This window comes from Homarus americanus, unplaced genomic scaffold (genome assembly GCF_018991925.1).
Source record: "Homarus americanus isolate GMGI-L3 unplaced genomic scaffold, GMGI_Hamer_2.0 scaffold14467, whole genome shotgun sequence".
Taxonomy (NCBI): Eukaryota; Metazoa; Arthropoda; class Malacostraca; order Decapoda; family Nephropidae; genus Homarus; species Homarus americanus.
This window is the reverse complement of record NW_024733734.1, coordinates 7,463,660-7,483,647: the sequence shown is the minus strand read 5'-3', so window position 1 is coordinate 7,483,647 and position 19,988 is coordinate 7,463,660. Positions and strand designations below refer to the sequence as shown.

Sequence of the window (19,988 nt, the reverse complement as noted above, 5' to 3'; positions counted from 1 at the left end):
AGTAATTAGCATTGAAAAATGTCAGTGAAATCTTAGTACTGTACAGTAATACGCAATTTCTGGAAAATTCTGAGAAATTTCCTTGGTACCCAGAAAAATTCCAATGACGGGGGATTTTTTCCGTGTTTCAGAGAGTCTTCTAGTTACCAGGAAATCTCTCATACATGATGTAAGCTGGTCCTGGGGCCATGGGGTGCAGGTGTAAAAATTTTTGAGAACCACTGCCCTTGACAACACACCTTAGTCAATAAACCTTGGTTAATACACCAAGCTGTAACAGTCTAACCAACAAACTCCAACCACCTCTCCTTGGATAAGACTACACAGTACCTCCTCAGTGTCGGTGGTGGAGGCTGTCGGGCTTTCCACATTTTCCACATTCTCCAAGCCCATCAGGGAGAGTCTCCGTGTGGTCTCCGTCAGGTGAGGGTCGTTCTGAGGCGGGAGGCAAAATTTAATTATCAAGTTTTAAAGAACTACGGTATTTCAAAATATTCTGTAAACAATAAGATCATTATAATAATTATCATAGGATATGGCACTGAATTATATTAACTATGACCAAACCAAGAACCTTGCAAATAAACAATAATAAAAACAGTGCTTTAGAGTGATGGGAAAATTCATACTTTAGATAATTTCAAAGAAATTCAGAAGAATACAAATGAACTACTGTACTGTATATAAGACTGCCTACAAAAGACGAAATGCAAGGATATAAATAATGATGACAGGAGACATAACTGCAGGGAAAAGAAAAGACAGCTAAAAGAAATGAACTATAGCAGAGAATATAAGTGGGTTGGACTACTACAGGAAGTATAGTATTGATAAAAAGATCCTGTTTGAGGTAGAAATAAAATAAAGTGGGAAGAATATGTAAATGAATTGTGGACTAATAATGATAGAATGGAGGCGAGAGAGTAAAAGTATAAAGTTCAAAGAACTAGGTAAAATAAGATAAGTTGTGGCAGCTGTGAATAAAATAAAAATTAAAAGATTTGTGAAGTTCATCAGCTTGCAGATGAATTTTAAAAACAAATGGGCAAAAAGGAATTAAATGTCTGATTTCATGATACTATTTACTACAAGGAAGAATATTTTAATCATTTCAAAGAATCAATAATCATACTGTTACCTAAATGACCAGATGCCTTACAGTGCATTCAGTCTAGAACTAGAGCACCTGTACTGTGTTAGTTTAAAGATAAAATGGATGAGTCACTAGGGAAGATTTCTTTTGGTCTGAGAATGCTTATGAGAAAGCTTTTGATGGAGGTGTCACAATTAAAAGAACATTTACTGGCACCAGGGAGCTGCAGAATCAATTTAGCAGATGGTTTAGAATTACAAAGGGAGTTAGACAAGTCCTTTTTTTTTAACAAATAAGAAAACATAGGGAAAAATTAGACAAGTTTGGTTATCAATCTATTCACGGAAGAGTCCTCTTGTCAAAGATCTAAGATATTTGAAGTAATATCGGGGGGGGGGGGGATGGGTGCCTGGACTTACCCCTTTCACCAGAAAATTCCAATACTTTATCTTTAATGCAGAATTGTACTCAGGCATTTTTGTATAGTAAAAATTAATTACTATTGACCTCAGAATATCTCCTAATATCTAGTGCATATGGCTTCAAAATGGCCTGAAAATACCCATGATATAGGTCAGATTTAAAAAAAAAAAATTGGGGAGGACAGTGCCCTCCCCCCTCAAACAACTCCAGCTAGATGGGCTCACTGTGCTTGCCATGTTTCCCCACCCACAACTTCTAGGAACCCCTCCCCTTTTGATATAGCACCTGCTTCTTGCTCCAAGGGTCACTGGTTTGCATCCAGGGGTACCCTCAAATCACCCAACTGTGATTGGGAACCTAAATGAGGCGCCCCGCATCGTATGGGTTATTTGCGGCAAAATTTTTAAAGCTGAGAAAACCGCATTAAAAGTTTTTCCAACTTCAAATTTGCATAACTTGGTTGTTTTTTGAGATACATCATTCATTTTTGATGCATTTTGAAGATAAAGGACTGTACTTACAGATGTTATGTAGTGCGTCATTGTACTGCACATCATTGTCATTCCTAAAAACCCATTTTAATTCATATTACGCTACATAATATTCAAATCCACCGCGCTTGTAGAATCTCAGGAGAGACGTGTATTTCCCACCTGTTTTACCCTCAGGATCACTCCCAGTAAGTCCCGCCTTCGAACACAGTTGTCACTACGTTTATTGCACTCTCTACTGGCAAACGCAACCTTGAATTAGTCTGTTTAAATCAACTTTAGTAATTCGCCAGACCTTTGTCAACTGAGGGTCATCTTTGAATGAGTAACAGTTAGTTTGTTGTGATTATTGTCATTGCGTGAGTAGCGATCACTGGCAACTCAGGGGTATATAAACTCAAGATGGCCAGGGAGGGCGTCCCCTGACGCTGCACCGTTTGTCTCCAGATCGAGGGTGGGCTTAATTGAAACCCACCGGTCGCTCGGAGCCGGTGGATACCCAGCAGTGGTCAATATAGGAGTGATGGCGCTGATTCGGCATGATTAATCGGCTCTACTCTACCTCGTGGGCCGAGGACCCCAAACCCACCTCGGGTCGGAGTGTAACCGACCACAACAGCAGTTGTTAGAGGCGCCAGTGCTATACCCTGGGACAGGCCTTGGAGTTATGGTCCACAGTGTGGTTGTATATGTTTTTTACCAGTATGTTTTATAAGGAATAAATCAATTAAGACATGTTATGGTTTCACCCTTCTTTACCCTTATCGATCTGGTCAATGGAAAACCTAACCCAATGCCTAGTCCACTCTGCACGCTACCTAACGAGCTACATGCTGTCCAGAGGGGGTCTGGTGGCAGCGACCCTTAGAAATTAAGATTAGAGTTAAGTTATCCCCTTAGACTTAGTGACCCCAGAATCTGGCAGTATATCATGAAGTAATGTATTGGGTTGTTACAATGTTGACTTGAAGCAACAAAACTCCCACCCGCTTATGGCTTTTTTTACTTTAATCAGTATCAGAGAGTAGATCTGGCCACAACAAAAGAGAACTGAGGGAGAGGAAGAGAGGGATTCTGCCTCATTGGCTTGAGGGGCTGTGATGTAGATAGTAGGTGCTTAATGGCATTGGCTGAGACGGGGGAGGAGGCTTCAGGCCGGCCGCTGCGATTGGCCGCCCACTCCTCTCACCCACTCACTGACGGGACGAGGGCGCCTGACAACGCAAAAGCCAAGCCCATACTTTCCTGTCAGCCACAAATCGATGTTCTACCCTATTTTCCTAGGGCTTTCAAACTTATTTACAGTGTAGTAAGGAGATCTTATCAACTACCATCGTATAGAGCTAGGCCGAACATAGTGCTTTCCAACAAGAAACGGGTTTTGCCCGGAGTGGTCTGAATGAACCTTAAGATGGGGGGGGGGGCCTCATATTATTCAGTTAAGAGAAGCAAAGGCAGTCACAAACAGTGAGGCCATGCTGTTTCATTGTGTATAGAAGGCAGGGTGTCCAATTTTGTATATTGTATACAGTATGTACTGTACTGCCCTTAACATTCAGTCAGTTTTATGGGACTCATGTCCACTTTCATAATACAGTACATAAGAAAAGCATTCTGCAGCAAGGAGTTCCACAGAATGCTAGTATGGGTTATAAATGAGTTTTGATAGGCAGCTTCTCGCTTCTTTACAAGAGAATTTTCAAGCATAAAGTCATGGTCCTCCCACATGCCCTTGTATGTAGGTGGAGGGTACACAGTCGTGGCAATATTGATTATACCTGTACTGTACTGTATTTACACCTCTTTTCATAGGGTATTTAATTGCTTGAAATTAGCAAGCAGTTACCAACCACTCTTTGTATCAACATCATCAGGGTAGCAATAAAGTTTTATGAATATTAACAGTAATTTAAAAAAAAATTTCCGTATTTATTTCCCCAAATATCTTGCAGCTATGGTGCATAGGATTGTGCTCTGTAGTTTGCTGTGTCGGCTCTGCACTCAACTCAAATATTCTTGGGATTGTCCCTGTAATTGAACCATTTCATGGAGTCTACATTTAAAAAAAAAATTTATTTTTGGTATGAATCGCTTCATTCTAACCTTGCTGACATAAATGATGTGCTCAGCAGATGAGCCCATGACTGAGGAAAGGTTGCCCATGCCTGTAGTAAATCTTTCTTATCTTTCAACTACTAATCTTTCTACCTTTCAATGCCCCTTCACTCCCCATCATGGACTCTATCACCTCCTCAGTTTCTCTCTGTTTAATTCTCTTCTCTCCCCATCCTAATTCCCCTCACCTGTTGTGCTGGCTCGGAAGCTGCTGAGGGTGGGGTAGTGGGTGGAGAGTCATGGGTGGAAGAATTCTTGGATTGGTCTGCGGTGAGTTGTTCTTTGTGGAGGGGGTGTGGGTGGTGGGCGGGGCTGCGACTGTGGCCGGGTGCTGCCTCGTCGTCGCTGCTGCCCTCTGTGTACAGCTCCTCTCCACTGATCCAACTCTCCTCTTCCTCCTGTAGAAGGTTATAGGACTTTAGAACATTCTCTAGACGAAAAACATCAACTTCTAGAGCACTGAATTATTGAGAATTTTGGCTTGAACATTATGGTTTGTAATACACCATGTTGAAGAACATTCACGTAACCAAAACATCATCTTGAAGAACACAAAGGCATTTAAAGCATCATTTTAAAATCTAAGCCAATTTAAAAATATCGTGAAAAACATTAGGATATTTAGAGTATCACAGTGGATATTAAAATATAGTAGAGGGTCATCTTATATACAGTATATTATACTAATGTTGAGAGTACAGTGTGAATACTTATCTTTAAACCCTCTATCTCTTTCTTAACCAGTGTGTGGGGCTTCCCTTGTGCAGTAGGTAGTAGAGTTTCCTTCCCGGGATCTCGGGCGTAAGTGGTTATGTTTTTTTTCCCGGGAATTTGGTTCAAATCCCGGGATTCTTATTGTTATTCCATATCTCTGATTTGCACTATGTAAAATACAAAAACGCACGAGAGAGAGGGGGTCGGCTAGTGTAAGAAACCCCCAAAACAGTGTTAGGTTATTCCCATATTAGGTAGGAGTGATTGGCATTTTATTTACTTATTGTATTTCCATTTTGTATTAATCTTAGCTGTGACTATATGCCTGTTTATACGAATTGTACATAAGGTTTTTCAATTAACCAATACCAAAAGAGGAATAAAGAAGTGAAGATAGATTATCAAGTGTTATTTTTTGAGGTCTTTGGTCAGTTTAAATGTCCCTAAAATCTTTAAAGGGCTGGAATCTCACTCGTTTCTTTCTGGCTGTGCCCTGGACATAACAGGTATGTTATATAGGGGTGGAATTATAAAAAAAGTAAAAATAATGAAATTCTGTTTGAGTGAAAGCAAAAGAAAGGTGGTTAGAGTATGCAGATAAGGTAAGAAAGACAAAGAGAAATGAAAACGAGTTAACAATTTTGGCAACAAACTGCTGACACACCCGTGACGAAAATAAAATTACAACAATGATCGGTTATCACTGAGACTACTATATAAAAAAGTTATCTTATCTTCACTTGGGAAGAGGAACATATAATGTAGGAGTCTTTGATAATCCGAACCCAGATCCACTTTTATTGGGGATTCCAGATATGTCCCTTTTGTGCCCTGCCTCACAAAGAATTTCTCAGAAAGGTCCGCTACCCTTCCTAGTCCTCTCTTCCCCTCTACACGACTTCCTCAATCTTCTCCATCTCTCTCCTACCGAACAGTAACCATAATCATTCAGTTCTCTACATCTCTAATTATAAAGTTTCCCCTATAATACATAATCTTTTCTTGATTCTAATTTGTCCCATACCAATATAATCCTTCTTTCCATTGTAGCAGATGTTGATTACAGCTTTTGAGGGTAACTTCATTTTCCTCACCTTCCTTGCCTCCATTTCTCTTATCCCTAACCTTCCTCTTCTTTCATTCTCCCCCTCTTTATCTCTTATTCCTTCCTCTACTTCATCTTATTCTCCTTCATCTTATTCTCCTTCATCCTCCTTCTTTTTCTATCCTCCCGTTCTTTCTTTTCATTTTCTCTTCACTCAATATCCACCTTCACTTTTCTCCTCCTTCCTCTCTATCTTTTCCCCTTCCTCCTATTTTTACTTAACACTTAGAATCCTCCTCCTCTTTTTGTCACCTACATATGCTTACACCACCTGCGCATGCTTAAGCCGCCCATGCATGCTTTAAGCCGCCCATGTATGCTTAAGCCGCCCATGCATGCTTAAGCCGCCCATGTATGTTTAAGCCGCCCATGTATGCTTAAGCCGCCCATGCATGGTCAGGCCACCCACATGCTCCCACGCCATCTATGTACAGGAACGAGGCTTATACATGCCTCACGAACTCCCACATCACTGGCACCAACATCATCCACATGCACCTACATTGCCCACATCACTCACCTATGCCCACATCACCCACACACATGCCCACATCACTCATACAAACCTTTATCACCCACACATCATCAAACACAAACACACGCACACACCCTCAGTCATCTATGAGATAAGAGAGTCATAAGAAGAATGTATGAAAATACTCCATCCACACCTTCCTGAAGCTCCACAACCATCCACACAACAACGTACCCTTGGATGGTCACCCACACCTATAATATAATAATGGTTGCCCCTCGTGTAACGAGGATGGCAGGTCCAAGGGCCACCTAGGCGTGAATTTATTTAAGGTGTAGAAGCTGTCGCCAACACAACAACCACACCCTAAGTTAACGAGCTGCATGACCCAGTGTCAAGGAATAGTCCGAGAAGACCGGACAACTCGCCAACTGCACTGGCTAACCATTACCCCGGAACACGATCCGCAAATCGATTAACATCCAGGTTCCCAATTACTGCTGGGTAGACAGAGGCAAATGGCACAAAGAAACTTACCCATTGTTTCACCCAGCCCGGGTATCGAACACGGGTCCACTCGCTTGCGAGGAGAGCATGCTGACCATTACACATATCCCTGTTCACACTCACCCATCTGTCTCCTTCCCTACATCCACACAACTATTCCACATACACACACAAACACACCTACACAAGCCCCAAATATAGTGGCAATGAAATCGTGTATTAATCTGCAAAAAAAAACCCGAATTCATGTAGGCCTACTTAGTCTCTCCTGTAAGGCCTATGAACAGCCCCGTATACAAGTGGTGAGCAGTGAATCCGGGTCATTTAGGTTAGGTGGGGTCTCTTTTTGCCGCCTTATGACGATGACACTAGGCTGTTGATCCACCACCAGCTAACGTAAACACTGATTAGTACTTGGTCGTCTGTCGCCTGTCTACCCTAGGGCGATGGAGATGTGCAATATGGTATTCAAGAAGCCATTGAGTCACATAGTGTGGCTGTTCGTAAGCCCGGGTCGTTGTGAAGCCGCGTCTCTCCCCGCACTACTGAACTTTGGATCTATAGCGTACGACCCTCATTAAAAGCAATTATTCTGCCATTTAAAAGACTCTCAAGCTATAAAACTCTTAACTATTCCACTCTTTTTTTACATTCTCCTATACGGCCAGGCATTAATGAGGACATCAGTTAAAAAGAGTAAAAAGAAACGTTTATAACTATATATGATGCTATTGGAAGTCATCGAACACCAGAGAATGACACTCAAGACAATTTTCTTTTGCTTGAGTTGTACAGTACATCCTTTACTGCATATATGTATATTGCCTTGGGTATAACTTTTACTTTACACACGAATGATGTAACAACAAGTTAAGACCACAAAAGTCTAGCGGACAAAAAATATTACGTAAAACACAACATCAAAAGTACATAAAAATTAACGTAAAAAGTATGAAGTGACGGAAATATTAAAGGTCAAGGTAAGGTAGAACGTCACGACAGGGAATAACGTCTAGGTAAGGTATGGCGTCACACATGAGGAAACACAGCAAGTAATCAAGCTTCTATTGTAAGATATAGATCGGTTATAACAACAATTGGTAATCAGTTAATAAACTCCATAAACACAAGTACCCTTCATACAGTATTTATAACATTAAATTTAGAAACAAAATAATCTTTCTGCAGTTGAGGGAATACCTATACAAATAAATTAGATAAATGTTCTAAATTACTGATATTGCCAGTCATTAGCTAATAGTTTACATACGATAGGCAGTCGACCTCAATAACAATAATTACTGCCTGGAACAACACCCAACAAAACTGTCCTTCAATTATTCTTTTTTATGATGGCGTTTGTTTTATGACCTTCTATTGAAACACTAATGAGGTTGTGTTTTAATGACGAGCAAAAGCCATTCACCAGTTGTAAAAAAATACAACGAACAAATAGATGAATCATATGTCACAAACTACAGCATGTGACCCCTCGATAAGTTCCTCCACTCTCTCCCTATCAGCCGTCTATGTTTACAGAGGAGAGGGAGGGAGGATGACCAGTTTGGGGGAGGATGACCAGTTTGGGGAAGAGGAGGTAGAGTAGATATCAAGTATGGATGATAGGAGGGAGAAACGATGACGAATATGGATGAAAGGGAAGGGAGAAGGAAGGATAGCAAGTATAAAGGAAAGGAAGAGGAAGGGTGAGTTGGTGGAAACGAGACGTGTGTACTGTACTGTACACAGGCACCATACCACTACTATACACTTCTACAACACACCACTACACACCATCACAGCACACCATCAAAACACATCACAACACACCACCACTACAACACACCATCACACCACAACACACTATATCATGACTAACAATCTTTTTTCTATCAAATGAAAAATACCGACTGGTGGTGTTTTCCTCCTGTATCATCCATAAGTACCCATCTTATACTGTACCCAGCCGATACTGTACCCTACTGATATTATACCCAGCCGATACTGTGCCCAGCTTATACTGTACCCAGCTCTTCTTTTAACCAGGTGATCTTGTACCCGGTAAAGACATGGGATCACTTGGCTGTCCTGTGTCCCAGAGGATTCTCCAATGTGGCCGCCGTCTTGGACTTATGCAAATGAGCACTTTGACAAACATAAGCCAATTTTATAAGATTTTGCGGGTAAAATGCTGCCGAAATATTTGTTTTTAATCGCTTATAAATACATAAATAAATAAATATAATGTATAATGCAAGGATACTTTAGTTCAATATGTTAGTAGACTGTTTCCCCTAACACCTTCACTACGGGGACACCAGTTGTAATATTTTATTTGGCTAACGTCAGGTGACTTCAGCAGAGGGCAGCCCGTACTTATGTGGTTTTAAAATTTTCTACTGAAGCCAAATGGTTTATTACTTTTATTCTTGTATATAACGGTTAGAGTTGATAAGACCAAGAGTAAAGCAGTACTGTGCCCGATTATTGCCGACGAGCGCTGCTGATTTAATGATGTGCTTTCACATTCGTATTTCGAAACACCTGAATACCCGTGTCCACATACAAAGAAAACTCGTATATTTGTATAAATACACGACTGTGTGTGTGTTTGCCTTTGTATGTGTCAGCCATCCTTCTCTGTGTATGCATGTGTATTTGTGTAACCTTGTGTTTGTATGGCCTATGATACTATACATATTCATATAACCAGGTCAATCTACTTACCTCCCTACGCAGTCTGGTCACCTGTAGCTGGCGGGGCTTGAGAGAGGCTTCCGTCACCGCTGCCGCCATCACAATGACTCCAACCACCAACTGACGGAGGAAAAGACGCGGGTTATTAAGATGAGGGAGAGAAGCCAGAAGGAACCACCATGAACACAGTGTAACTACCGCCCGATGGAGAGAAGCAGGTTAATATTATTGAGGGGGGAAGGAGGGAGGGAGGGAGCTAAGGACGAACCAATCCGACGTCACTCGCCTCTACCTGACTGAGGAATGATACACGGTCTATTTGTTAAGGATATCCCATTATCCTGATGATTTCGTCTATAGTTATTTCAAATGTCAGCGTTACATTGATTTTATTCTTCCGTAGATACATTCTTCCACAAATATATTACTCTCAAGGTAAAGCAGTGCCAGATTTAGACCTGTGGAGGCCCATGGGCAGCCTCTTTGTGGAGGCCCCCCATTATAACTACCCAAGAGGGTGGTGAAGCGAGCCTAAACATCTGGGAGTCCCGGGGGGAGCTGTAAGCCCCCGGGAAATTTTTAAAATTTGAACACTTCTTTCGAGAATTTTGAAGCCATATGCAGTTATATTGGGGAAATTAAAACATTGAATTTTTTTTAATTAACTGTATATTTATTGATAGTGTACAAATTCCCAACACACACACACACACAAAAGTGAGACATGCTGGAGTCATTCATGTGGTTTCAAGTCGACCAGCCCTGATATAGCTGCTACCGCACATGTCAAAAATTTTCAAGAGACTTCACAGAAAAGGATATATTATTAGTTATTACAGAGAGATGATTCTTTGCATTAATAATCAGATAAACCTCTACTCAAATAATGGTTCTGTCCAAGAATGCATGTATAGGCTTCTTTAAGTCCAAGGTCAGATGTAATATGTGGAGGCCCCCAGATAGTGGAGGCCCCTGGGCAGCTGCCCACTTTGCCCACTCCCGAATCCGGCCCTGAGGTAAAGAACTCTCTTACATTGTCCATTACTTGGGTACCTTAAATTTATGATTCCTTGTACAACATATGTCCGGGTTAACGTTTCCCATCCTGTTTAGAATTTCAAATGTCTTTACGAGATTTGCCGCGTTGTGTCTTGTTTGTACAGTTGTCAGTCCCCAAATCTTTAATCTTAGTTGATATTCAAGATTTTTGTTTCTTCAAGAATGGTTACAATCTTACTCGGTTGTAAGTTTTCCTTTGTTATTTTTCTATACGTTTGGTGTTCATGCTTGTAATAGTACGTCAATATTTTCCTATCTGTATAATCAAGAGTAGGTTAGGTTACGAATTCAATAATGATAATAATACTCTTCCTTCCACAGTCTGATGACCTCCTACGGAGAGGTTTGGTAAGGTTCTCAATGGCAGTAAAGTACAGTAAGTGTGACGCGTGTCGGCCCTAATTCCCCCAAGACACAATCAATACTTCAACCACAACAAGAGCAATGTAAACCGCGACCCTACCAGTCCCCACCACAAAGTCTACTGAATGCATGCGGCAAGTGGCTATTCCACGCTCTCTAAACACGCGCTGATACTCGCGAAGTGCACCCCAAAAAGACAAACCACCGCAATGCAGAGAACACATAGGTCAGACACCCAGCTAACAATGGTACACACAGACGTAAATACCACACGGAGAACAACGGAACAAAAGAAAACCAATAAGAAAGTAAAACACATCAGCCATGACAGACATTTTCAGCTTTTCGTGTCAGACCGTGCATGGTGGAGGTTTATTTATAAAATTGAATTTTATTACTTCAGAAACATATGTTGAAGTATATAAAAAGTGGAGGTACTGTATATAATCAGGTTACAGCACATATCTTTCCAAATAAAAAAAAGTTGAATGCAAACAATTAAAACAAATTACCCAGGTTAAAAAGGATATTTTTCTCAGGTCCTTTAATATTTACTGTAATTACGTCAATAAATTTCAACATTACGTCTTTGGTAAAAAAAAACAAACAAATTCTTATAAGCTAACTTTTGGTGTATTTTTCTGTTAAAAAAAAAACTCACGATGTAGTTTTCATTTACAATGTGTAGCAAATACGCGAAGGGAAGTTTGTAAAAAAATAAATAATGTAATGCCTCCAGTATACTAATCCAGCGTCGTTATCAACAAGAAGTCAGATATATAAGACCAATCAATAACTCGCCTCGGGAGGAGTTTGAGAGGTTGAATACGTGTGTCTGCCTGCGTTTCTCTCCCCATTATATACATCACATCTTATTCATATCTGCACCAAACCCCGCGGATGACATACACTAAGCAAACCATTCATTACTTCATCGTTTATGTTGACAGATATTTTACCAGTCAACCTAAGAAAATCTGAATAGTCACCAAGATATTGCCTTCATGAGGGACGAAAATATAAATGACATACAAGTATAAACAAATATATAAATGCCGTATAAGACTCACGGGAAAAACACGTGTCATCATAAAACTCTGAAGACGCCATTAGTAATATACTTACGAGACCTTAAACTTTTCCATTATAGTTTAATGAGTGCTGAAAGTTGACTAATTTGTCTGGAAATATTTCGGGTGTGGAGGGGTGAGTGGTGAGGAGCGAGGGGGTGAGGGGTAAGGGGAGAGGGAGTAAGGGTGGGGGAGTAAGGGGTGGGGGAGGTGGGGAGGGTGGGGAGTAAGGAGGTAAGGGGCAAGGGACATAGAGGTGAGGAGGTGAGTGAGGGATAGAACAAGAGGATTTATAGTGCAAGGGGGAAGAAATTAAAGAATGTTGTGAGGAGATTGGTGAGGAAGAAGGAAGGAAAGAGATTATGGCAGAGAAGGAGGGGGCAGATAAGAGGGAAGTTCAGGGATATTGTAGGAATATACAGGTAGTGGAGGCAGCAGTGGGTAGAGGAGGCAGCAGAAGGTGGTGGAGACAGCAGAAGGTGGTGGAGACAGCAGTGGGTGGAGGCAGCAGAAGGTGGTAGGCCAGAGTGTGGTGGAGGCAGCAGTGGGTAGAGGAGGCAGCAGAAGGTGGTGGAGGCACAGAAGGTGGTGGAGGCAGGGTAGAGGAGGCAGCAGAAGGTGGTGGAGCAGAATGTGGTGGAGGCAGGTAGAGGGAGAGGCAGAAGGTGGAGACAGCAGAAGGTAGAGGCAGCAGAAGGTGGTGGAGCAGAAGGTGGGAGGCAGCAGGGGAGGAGGCAGCAGAAGGTGGTGGAGGCAGCAGGGTAGAGGAGGCAGAAGGTGGGGAGGCAGCAGGATAGAGGAGGCAGCAGAAGGTGGTGGAGGCAGCAATGGGTAGAGGAGGCAGCAGAAGGTGGTGGAGGCAGCAGAAGGTGGTGGAGGCAGCAGAAGGCAGTGGGGGAGGAGGCTGTGGGTGGTCGAAGGAAGTAGGTAAACACGCTAAGTCCACTCACACACGATCACGCTGTAGGTCACGATCATCATGACCTCCAGCCAGGCTTCAGTCCCTATAACTCTGCCTGACTCTCCATAAAAGCTACTTCACTTGGGCTCTATACTCATCTGCCAGGTACTAAAGAACTTAAATCAACTTAGTATAGCTTGCCCTGTGTCTATATAACTCTTACTTAACTCTCTATAGCTCTATTTCATCTATATATATATCTTTCTGGGTTTTAAATAACTCTAATTGAACTTATCTGATCCCAGTTCAACATTATAGTTTGACGTGGTTCACTTTGACTAAACTTAACTCCGACAGGGTTTCCATAATTCAAGTTCTATGTATTTATGTTTATTTATCTTTGTACAGTGGAGCTGCTTATTAGTCTCTCTTTGATCTAAATTTATCTCGTCTGTTAACTACTGCCATTGTGTCGTTGTCCTGTTGATGGTGAATATTATCAGAGTTTATAATTGACCTGTGTATGTACCACTACTCTGCACACACACACACACACACACACACACACACACACACACACACACACACACACACACACACACACACACACACACACACACACACACACACACACACACACACACACACACACACACACACACACACACACACACACACACACCTTCCTCATATAATTTGTACATCACCAAGAAAATATCCCCAGTTTAACACAATTTCCTTACCATCTCCTCTTCACTTCTTTTCCTTACTTATCTCTCTCTCTCTCTTTCTCCCTCTACAAACTGTAATTTCCTCCTTCATAATACCACAAAGCCAGACATTTGCAGCTTCGACTACCCAATTATCGACCCCATGTCCGGTCTGTGATGAAGGGCGTTTTCCCAGTTGGCATCATTACTCAGTCACCTGGACGGACGAGTAGTTGGTGTTGTCAATCTCTGTTATAGTCATACCTACACTCTACAGTAAACAAACAGCTGATGTAAACAAGGGTGAGATAATGTATTGGTAGGTTGTTTGTTTGTTTGTTCATCAGGGCAAACTCTGATTGTCCATATGGAGATAGATCATGACAGGTGAGGGGTAGGGGGTGACAGGTAAGTGGGGTAGGGGGTGACAGGTGAGTGGGGTGAGGGGTGACAGGTGAGTGGGGTAGGGGGTGACAGGTGAGTGGGGTAGGGGGTAACAGGTGAGTGGGGTAGGGGATGACGGGTGAGTGGGTGGAGGTTAGTTTAAGCCCGGAGGCATATTAGCTCTGAGGTAATGACAATTATATCCTGACTGAAGTATCTGTCATAAGGGTAACAGGAATACCACAGTATTTAAGGTCAAAAGGTTTCCCCGAGGAGGTAAATACTGAAGACAATGCACTCAATACCAGGGCTTATTCCCGGTGCTCACCATTTGTCTCGGCTTCTTCACGTGGAACTCAGAAAACAGTAAACACAACATGAATTAATTTCCTCACGAATTGATGCACCTTTTAGCAGTCAGTCGGAGGAATGAATGTTATGCCATCGTCCTCGGTATAACATATGATATAGTTTTTAATCCTATGCCTTATTGTAGTGTCCTCAAACAATACAAAATATATAAGATAGTCCTACTGGATTATCAGTTTTACTTGAAATGGTGGTAGCAGTCACGGAACAGGAAAATAGCACCTGTTGGGTAGGCCTACCGAGTCGACTCAAGGTTTTGGACCTAAAATGTACAAAACAATGTCACCAAATCTAACCAAAGTTGTTAGGTTAGAATTTTTTAATTGGACCATCGGTAATTTTATCATGGGTGGTAGGGTAAATTTTTTTTAGAACTCTATGTAAATAAGTCACGCTACTCTGAGGTAACCATTTAGTTCAGTATATGAGTTTCTTGTTTATATACAGTATCTGTGCTGGGTGTATTCGATGTACAGTTCAGGTAAAATGTAATACACTTGAATTTATCTGTATTTGTAAGACGTGTATCTAGAAATAACTATTGTGACGTAATAAACATATTTGCGCCGAATTCATCTGTATAAGATTATGCGACAGGGAGACTACACTTCTAAAAGTGACGGAACATCAATTCTGAATTTTTCGAGTTTCCTCTTCAGCCAGCCAAGTTGGCAGCTCTCGCGTTCTCTTTTTCACGCATTATGGATGGCAGAATGTCACTAATGATTCACTCTCGTTACAGTCCTCACCTCCCATGTGTGCCCAACTTAATTCATCCATGGTGTTTGGTCAGATCTGGTGCAGATAGTGCTGAGATATGCTTCCTTACATTAATGGCGGTGGTGAGGAGACACAGACAAACAAGGTCGTTCTAAGGGCTCTCAAAACCCTTCGGGAACTAAATAAAGAACACAAAAATCTTACTTCCGGCTGGATCTCTGACGCAACTCTCCTGAACGGTCATGGGACATCAAACAACAATAAAATTATACTTTCCATAATAAAAACTTTTCTGAGTAAACAAATCTGGTCGAAAGAGAGGACATTATTCCCATGTTGTCAAACTCTGTTAAACACAAAATTTGGGATAATTAAGAATTACAGAGAACAATATACTGGAGTGGAGGTACCCGATGCTCTGTTATTAAGGCGACAACATTATCATTCACCCTCGTAGGAGCCGGCAACTTCACCTCAAGAGTAATCTAAATACAAGAACTAGGGCATGAAAACTCCAGTAATGTCTGAAGGAATAAGTCTTCCCTAATAATGACTTACTCGATGAAATTTGTAAGCGTATACACCTGACCTATATGAGGTGTGTACGACGGGGTGAACAGTGAACATTATTCAACCCGGCACAACCACTACCAGGGATCACCGTCCTTCTGTGGTGAAGTTCTCTGCATCTCTTATACAATTGCAAGTCTGACCCAAAACGAATTCTAAGAACGCTAAGTGGGAACTCTTAAAAGAAGAGTTTAGAAGAAAAGCATCAACCGACCTACACTGGGAGGAATGGTGCAACGAAGTAGTGCAAGCTAAAGAAAACCTACCCTTTAACCCCTCGTACACGGGATCACCTCTGAGCTGAATAAAATCGCCTGACGTTGACCAAATAAAACATCAAAAGAACCGTCCCTGTAGTGAAGGGTTAGTCTTACAGGCCCAGCCAAGTTCCAGGGTAGCAATACAATATACACACACCGACGACGATACTCAGATTGTTTCATACACAGGTAAGTCAACGGAAACGATGGCCAGGTGAACCACACAAGTGATTGAGGCTTACAATGACTTTGAAAGAAATAGAATACAAGATTAATAAAATAAAATTCAGGTCGCACCAATTGCATTAAGAAATACGACACCGCTTATTGTGAGAGAGTCTTGTTGCTGAAATACCCAGGAAGCGGAAGCTGAATGGGTTGGCATTATACTGTACAACAACTTGACAAAATTCCATCCGACAGCCAGAGGAGTTACCAAACTTAGCAGACAAAAAAGTTAGCTAGAAAGACCAAGTTTCCGTTATATTAGTTAAGCCAGTTCTTGAATGCCCCCCAGGCCACTTCACTTACAAAGAAGAACTCCCCTTTACAAAATTCAAGTTAAACAGAACAAAACACTAAGGTGGATAACAAACTAAGCGCATCTAATTCTCAAACCACACAGTCCACTCCTGTAAATCTAAGTAGAGACCACAGAGTGTACTAGGACCAAGGATACATCAGTTAACCTAGACTAAGTGATAAATAACTTCCTAAACCTCTCCCAGCCGAGTTATGAAGAGAAGGGGTGTGAGCTGAGCAACAATATAAGATACAACAGCCGTATATTAAAAAAGTAAATAACGCGGTGAACAATGAATAACAGCAACGACCAACAACTTCTTTCCTCCCGAGCGATGAACTTCTAAATCCTGGTAACAGTAGAATGGTCGGCCACTCGCAATGACTCTCACGCTTCTTACTGATTTTGGCGACTCCAATTAATCATCTTGAAAACATCCTCCTGGCATAGAGACATAATCTTATACATTACAGTTTTAATGTTTCCTTGTGTGAAATTTATTGAATATATCATGATACCAGGGATATATATATATATATATATATATATATATATACAAAAGTAGTATATATGCGTATTATATGATGGGGTTAATTATATACGTCAATCAGATATAGTTAGATCGACAGGAAGGCTGAGGCACAGTCAGAGCACGTCAGGCCTGAAGTTGAATTGACTTTATTGGGCAGAGAGAGAGACTCACTTCCGTCACACACACACAAAAAGGAAAAGTAATTCTCAAAAACACTACCTAACAGCTTGTGAGTCATAACCAACAGTTTTAACGAGTAAACTAAATTTGTCTTCTTCTCTTCATATAAATTTGATGATGTGATGTCCTAACAAATACTTATGTTGAGTAATGTTTATGTCGTATTATAAATTTAAAATATCTTTACCTATACTTCGTCTTTAAACCAATCTAATAACTTACACAGGTCCTCCAAGCTGTGTTCTATACCGTGTAGTGAAGCTGTACTTGTAATCTATTCCTGTGCTTATTTATGGATCTACAGTTGTATACGAAACATCAATTTCAATAGTACGTGTACAGGACTACAGACCCTGACCCGAGACGTTGTTCCTCGCTAACTAGATTATCCCAACCCTGTATATCGGGAATCACATTGCCTACGTTGATTGATGGATTAATTGGCAGCTTATCAACTTCCCCGAATTGAAGGTCCAAATGTACTCATTCAATAAGAGGTGACTTTGGTAGTACGCATGTGTGTGTGTGTGCGTGTGTGTGTGTGTGTGTGTGTGTGTGTGTGTGTGTGTGTGTGTGTGAGCCAGCCACAGACCTTTTACAAGAAAAACAATATTGCAGACCAGAAATTTGAATGTCAGAAATACTCGTGAATAATTACTATACTGTGATGGGAGTTACTGAACAAAACGTATGACACTATACGCCAGGTCACACAGGAAGTAATTACTGAGGTAAATATACTTCCTATGAACACTAGAATTGAAAGCAAAATAGGAGGTATAGTTGATTCATACGGAAAATATCACCAACACATTTCAGATAGTTATAATGTTTCCTTTAATACACAGGAAGTATATTTTGGTACGTAAATATTGATCCAGGTGTCACACACACATGATATGCAAGACACCAAACATGATATATTTCCAGAGTTTAAATTCACTCGGGGAAAAATGGAATCACCAGCACTAGTTATTAACCGCAAACAAAAATTATGGCACTTATGAATTACACAATTAATGTAAAATACTCAAATCAGCCCTAAAATTATATAACAGTGTTTTATAATTGGCCAGTATCTTTTCTAACATTACTTCTATAAATTATCTGCATGTCAGCCACCTTGTTCTAATATGCATCAGCCTGTTTACAAAGTTTATTTTCTATACAACAACAATATTTCCTGGGATTACTGACAAGAACCATCACGCGCTCCACCCCCTGCTGAGCACGCGGCCCACCCTGCTGAGCACCTGACGCTCTGCTGAGCACATGAGCCCAATGCTCCTGAATCCGTCAGATGCAGTCATGTGATCAGCGAAGCTTGAACATCTAAGCAAAGAAGGAAGACGGGTGTAGGGGACGAGGACGATGAAGCAGGCCCGTCTCCACGATTTTCAAGAGGATTGTTTTTCCGTTTCAGAGGCGGATTTTGGGGTGATCGTCCAACACGTATGTCGTCTACACACAGTAAAACAGCGAGTGTAACGACCCCGTACAAGGTAAGGGGAGGCGCTGCAAGTGTCCCCCCCCACCACCCCCTCACACCCCGGAAATTTTGTGACATGACCTTCGTTACGTCACGACATGAAGTACGGCAGACAGAAGGTGGTCTAGTGAAATGGACCAACACACAAACCACTATACCCAGCTGCGTATAAGCTTATGACTGTCAAGTTACGCTTCTGGAATAATATGCTTTAAAATTTTTTCCTAAAATACTGCTACTTGGAGTAAATTTTTTTGTAAAATAACACCAACACTAAAAATTCATATTGCCAATTTATTTAAAAAGATAGAGACAGAAAAATATAATAAACACCCAGACGTTAATGTAGTTTGGTCTACCCGGCATATACACATCACTGGTTGATGAAAACCTGGTTTCCGAGCTGTAGCCTCCAGGGACGTAACGAGGTTAGATTTTACACTAGTCCATTAATAATTTTACGTGGGCAGAGTCTTGGGCAGGAAACCATTGTCAATGAGGAGAGCTGCCAAATTTCCCCGCCACCTATCTTGAGTATAAAAAACATGAAGAAAAAACCTCATGAATGCCTGGAAGCCTAGACAAACCGTTCATCCAGGCTTCCAATGGCGCATTTTAGCGAAAATTTAAGACTTAAATTTTAATTTCAAAGACAAATGCAGGGGAGAGGTTCATTTGACCCCCCCCCCCCCTCTGTGACGGCCTGTGAAGAGGACACATGAACGTTTTAAGCCATTGTTTACAACCGACCAGACACAACCACCACTCATGGTCATTTCACCCATCAGGGGATGTTCTGTGATGCTTTACTGTACACACACACACACACACACACACACACACACACACACACACACGGTTATTTTGCCTAATTCATTACACATGGACAATAACGATACACAAATTGATGCTCATATAACAAATATGACAGATAAATACTTCACATACAATTATAATTATAAAATGAAAACAGTTGACATAGGATTATATTTGTAGAATTCTCTTCATGAATAATGTTGTCCTAAACGTCAATACAGACAACCTTCCCTTCATAACTAACACTACATAATGAGACATAAACTAGACAGTATTCTACCTTTCTCATGCACACATTTTTGTTATTTTGTGATTTATTGTTATCTATTATGTCTTAAATGTACCCCCAGGAATTACCCTCTTCTGCTTTTATTTCCTTTCATTAAAATTTTTCTTCTATTGTTCTTCGGGGGAGTTTATAA

At 41.1% G+C, this 19,988-nt stretch overlaps 1 protein-coding gene across 2 annotated transcripts in view; it reads right to left on the bottom strand.

Moving 5' to 3' along the window:
• Positions 1-19,988, bottom strand: part of LOC121869970 — an 88,806-nt gene that overhangs the window by 5,279 nt on the left and 63,539 nt on the right. For both annotated transcript variants that reach the window (XM_042371589.1, XM_042371590.1), the window contains 3 exons: positions 9,651-9,740; positions 4,311-4,520; positions 331-435 (listed from right to left, as the gene is read on the bottom strand). In XM_042371589.1, the coding sequence (XP_042227523.1) occupies positions 331-435; positions 4,311-4,520; positions 9,651-9,719 (384 nt within the window). In that variant the 5' untranslated portion in view covers positions 9,720-9,740. The remainder of the gene's footprint in view (positions 1-330; positions 436-4,310; positions 4,521-9,650; positions 9,741-19,988) is intronic.